Source organism: Arachis ipaensis, chromosome B09 (assembly GCF_000816755.2).
Source record: "Arachis ipaensis cultivar K30076 chromosome B09, Araip1.1, whole genome shotgun sequence".
Classification (NCBI taxonomy): domain Eukaryota; kingdom Viridiplantae; phylum Streptophyta; class Magnoliopsida; order Fabales; family Fabaceae; genus Arachis; species Arachis ipaensis.
The window spans coordinates 1,926,684-1,930,894 of record NC_029793.2 but is presented as its reverse complement, the minus strand read 5'-3'; the positions used below and the strand labels follow the sequence as shown (position 1 = coordinate 1,930,894).

The 4,211-nt window shown below is 33.0% G+C and overlaps 1 protein-coding gene across 2 annotated transcripts; it reads left to right on the top strand.

The window, feature by feature from the left end:
* Positions 256-2,114, top strand: LOC107618447. Of its 2 annotated transcripts, none has more exons than XM_016320517.2 (2): positions 256-517; positions 1,800-2,114. In XM_016320517.2, the coding sequence occupies exons 1-2, from the start codon at positions 301-303 to the stop codon at positions 1,919-1,921; spliced, it is 339 nt and encodes a 112-aa protein (XP_016176003.1). In that variant the 5' UTR covers positions 256-300; the 3' UTR covers positions 1,922-2,114. The 2 variants fall into 2 exon arrangements, with proteins under 2 accessions (XP_016176003.1, XP_016176002.1); XM_016320516.2 differs by having other exon boundaries at positions 273-517; positions 1,797-2,114.

Below are 4,211 nucleotides of genomic sequence, written 5' to 3'. Positions count from 1 at the left end.
CAAAAACAAATTTAAAACAAAATAAAATTTAAGAATATTTTTAAAAATTTTAACAAATTTTAGAAATAAAAAATATACTTTATCTTTATTTTTATATTTATCTCTATTAGGAACTTTTTTTTTCTATTTTTATTTGGTACCAATTTGTAGTCTGTGTGTGGGCCTGTGGCGCTTGGCAGGTCATATACTGTGCCTAGATGTAGCCCATTATGCATGAAGAAGAAGCCCACTTAAGGCCCAAAAGATGTTCCCTAAACACTACAAAACGCAAATACAGAATCTAACTGTCACGACTCGCGAATGTTGTTGAAATGCATCCACATGGCTCTTCTCTCTTCTTCTTCTTCTTCCGTGAACCTCCTTCTCTTCTCTCCTTCACTCACTCCTTCTATTCACCCACTCTCCACCATCGTCCTCCTCCGGCGACGCCGTTTCAGCTGCCGCGCCGCTTCCCCCGGCCCACCTCCAGCTCCCCGGACTGATCCTCCTCCCGGAAACGATTCCGGCATGCTTCGAGGTTTCATTTTTAATTGCCTGATTTTGCATCTTTCATGTTTTAGCTGGAATTTTATTGTTTGGAGTTATTTATATGAAGTTCGTGACCATGGTTCTATGTTCTATTACCATCTGAATTCTATGTTTATGTATATATTGTTCCGTATAATTGAAAAAAGAATTAGATAGTTTAGTAGTTGCTGTTTCTATCTTGTTTGGTGTTGGTTCCAATTGAGTGATATAAGATGAAAAAGTTTAAGGGAAGTTTATTAAGTATGATACACCATAAGGCCTAACACTTGTGGTAGCTCATTGAGATTTAGGCACATTTAGGGATTGTTAAGGGTTAGTTAGGAATTATGGAGATAAATAAGGAATTTTTATTATTATGATCAAGACATTGTGAGAAATTTATTGGTGAATTCAGAGTATGTTTTAGTAGAGTTAGCAACCGATTCGAAGAGGTTGTGTAGTTTAGGACCATAGGTTCATGAAATCAATTTGATATTTAAGGCACATATTTATTGTCTTTTAAGGAAAGAAAGTATAAGAAATTAAATGGAACTAACTCAACCTCAAGAGCTAGCTTAAAAGGTGAAGATTGCCTCACACTTGTAAAGGCCACCAGGTTTTCAATTTTAGACAATGTTAGACTTTATAGAAACGGTTGATGATATTCTGTCACCATTCAAGGCATTTGATGATTAACTGCTGTATTCATTAAGAACAACAAAACTTAGTCTTGTCTCATTACACCGCTAAGTGAGGTCAACTACGTAGATTTGGTGACACTATAGGATCCTATTATAAATTGCTATCATAGACTTTTAAGTAGTTCTTCCTTCTATCTTCTTTTGATTTAACATCAGTATTTGTATCTTTGTTTTCATGACTAAGGACATACATAGTATATACTTTGCATCATGAAGTCTTGTATGTTGAATTCTTGTATGAATGATAACTCACTGCTATGATGAATTGAGGTTTATTCGTTTTTAAGAAAGCAAGTAACGCAACAAGAAATTCCCTTAGCTGCACAATTTCTAATTAATTAAGATAGCCATTCATTCTGGTCTAAATAGTTATTCTGTATGCTTCCACAGTGAGAGGAGCTGATTGGGGTTATACATTTAATTCGTCTTAGTTTGAAGTATGATTATGCTGAATTATGTCTATATTTTGTGTCATTAGCATGTGAGCAAATTCTGTTATGTATACTTTGATTTTGCATTTGCAATTGTGCTTCTATGAGAAAGGTTTAGCTTTTGGTGTTGATAAATGTCTATGGTTTATTTGAGAAGCAGATCTTGCGGCATCTTTATCGAAAATTCAAGACAGAGCACAGATCTTCTTTGCTGTTCTTTTCTGGATGTCGCTATTCTTTTGGGCTTCTGCCTGGGATGGGAGAAACAGACCAAACAAGTGATCAATATCTAGAAGATTTAAAAAAAGAAATAGTAAGCATTTAATTTGTATAGATAGCATATCATAATCTAGGGGGACAATTTTTTACAGGAACAGTAAAACAAAACAAAAGGGAAAAAGAAAAAAAATTATAATTTGTGGAATGAATGTTCTGTTTCTCCATTAATTTTACGCTAAACACCATATCTGATTAATCACTCTGGTCTCATTTTCCTTCTTTATATATTCAATGTTTAAATGCTTTGGGTTAGTACTGAATCTTGAAGGAGCTTGTAGTCATATAGATAAGAGGTAACATAGGACTTAGTAGTTTGTTTCAAAAGTCTTTACATTTGAGATTTTTAACTTGTTTATGAACTAAAACCATTGGTAACCATAGTTTCATAACATTTCAAGTCTCACAAGTCAACTAAGCAGTTCCCATCGGCTCCCTTCTTGTGGAAAGTTTCGCTCTTTCTTGTGCGCATATTAATCACAAAGCACTTATTTTTGGAAAGAGTAATGATTAGAATTCCTAACTCATCTTTCTAATTATCCTTCTAATTCTTAAAAGGGTAAGAATTAGGAGACAACTTGGAAGGTAGTAAAATATTTATGTATTTTGCACTTGTTATAGTTATAGGGTCTATAGTACACATCTTTATATTTTTAGTTGTCAATAATAGTTGTTTATATTTAGGTCTATAGTACAATATTCCTAACTACTACTACTACTACTACTACTACTAATGGGTCTCCAGCCCAAGACCTAAGAGGAGGGAGTAGACTAAGTTGACTAACCAAACCGAGGCACTGAGCTACTCTCAGTATTACATATCATTGTTGTTTATGCTGGTATCTTGGTTCTCAAATAACTTTTTACTCTTGAAATTGTTTGTTTCCTCATGTCATGTCATGTCTTTATTAAACGAGAGTAGTGGATGAGAGAGTTGAAAATCAGAACTAATACTATAGAAAAGTTTTCATTATGATGCACATTGTGTAACTTGGTGCTTGGGCTTGGATCTAGGATTTGATAGCACTTATCAATACATTGCACACTTTTGTCTTAGTGGTGTGAATAATACCAATGAGATATAAACCAACAACGACTCAAATTAATCTGAGTGTCTTATCACCACAATACCATACTAATGTGTTGAAACTCTGGGACCACATAACAGCGTAAAAGCCGAAAATGGAGATCCCATTTAGAGATTCTTTATGCTAATAATCCAATATAAGATTGATAGATCAAATCACCCATGTTGTGGCATTAGTTACATAAATTATATTTTATTACATACTATTATATAATATAAAAACAATGGTTTGTTTTGTGAGGTTCAAATTTCGTGATTTACATATTATAACAACAATATACAATTAATTAGAACTTTTTTAAAAATAACCTAAGTTGTAAGAATTTTAGTATCTCTTACGAATGAGAAATCCGTATTTAATCATGAATTTACTATTTACTATTCTAAATAGGAACTTTTGTATATTTAGTTTGAAAATTTTAGATAGGTCCCTATAAAATGACCTTTTAAAAGTGAATAGAGTGTGACCAAGGTTGTTATAGAGTTATCCTATATCTCAAAAAGACGCAACTAGCCTTTATTGACAATACGATAATGTAAAATTTCTAACCTAAACTATCTACTAGGAAACTAGTCTTAATCAAAGCCTTCATTTTTTCCTTGGTAGGGATTAATTTGCGAAAGACGATGAAAGTTCACGTGAATGATGTGATGCACATTATAAAAAGTTAAGAACATCATATATCTCTCCCATTCTAGATAGTATTCAATAGAAGGTATTGGTACATTATTAGAAAACACTCATATATGACAACAAAATGTGCCCATGGTTCCCCTTAAGGTGTTGTCAATACATAGTTGGTTCAATTGGTGAGAGGCTAAGGCTAGATAGTGACTCAACTTGTGTCACTAGCAAGGACCAATTTGTGTCCGTTCAATTTTGCATTTGAAAGCAACACAAGAACGGCGTTGTGGGTCACCACCCTAATCTCATGCCATGCATCCTTCAAGCAAACGTGTCTCTCTGGCAGAGGTCATACTTTCCTACTTGTATTTATCATTTACTATTAGATTGAATGCGAATTTAATCTAAATGGGAATTTAGATAATGTTTCATAAAAAATCTTACAAAAAGGATAATATTTCATATCAACCAAAAACGAAGCAAATGCCCCAAAAAAAATGATGTTAACATCTTTTTTTTTTTGGAGTTATAATATTATTATCACTTTGTTTTAATCATATTTTATAATGCAAAGACTGAATTAT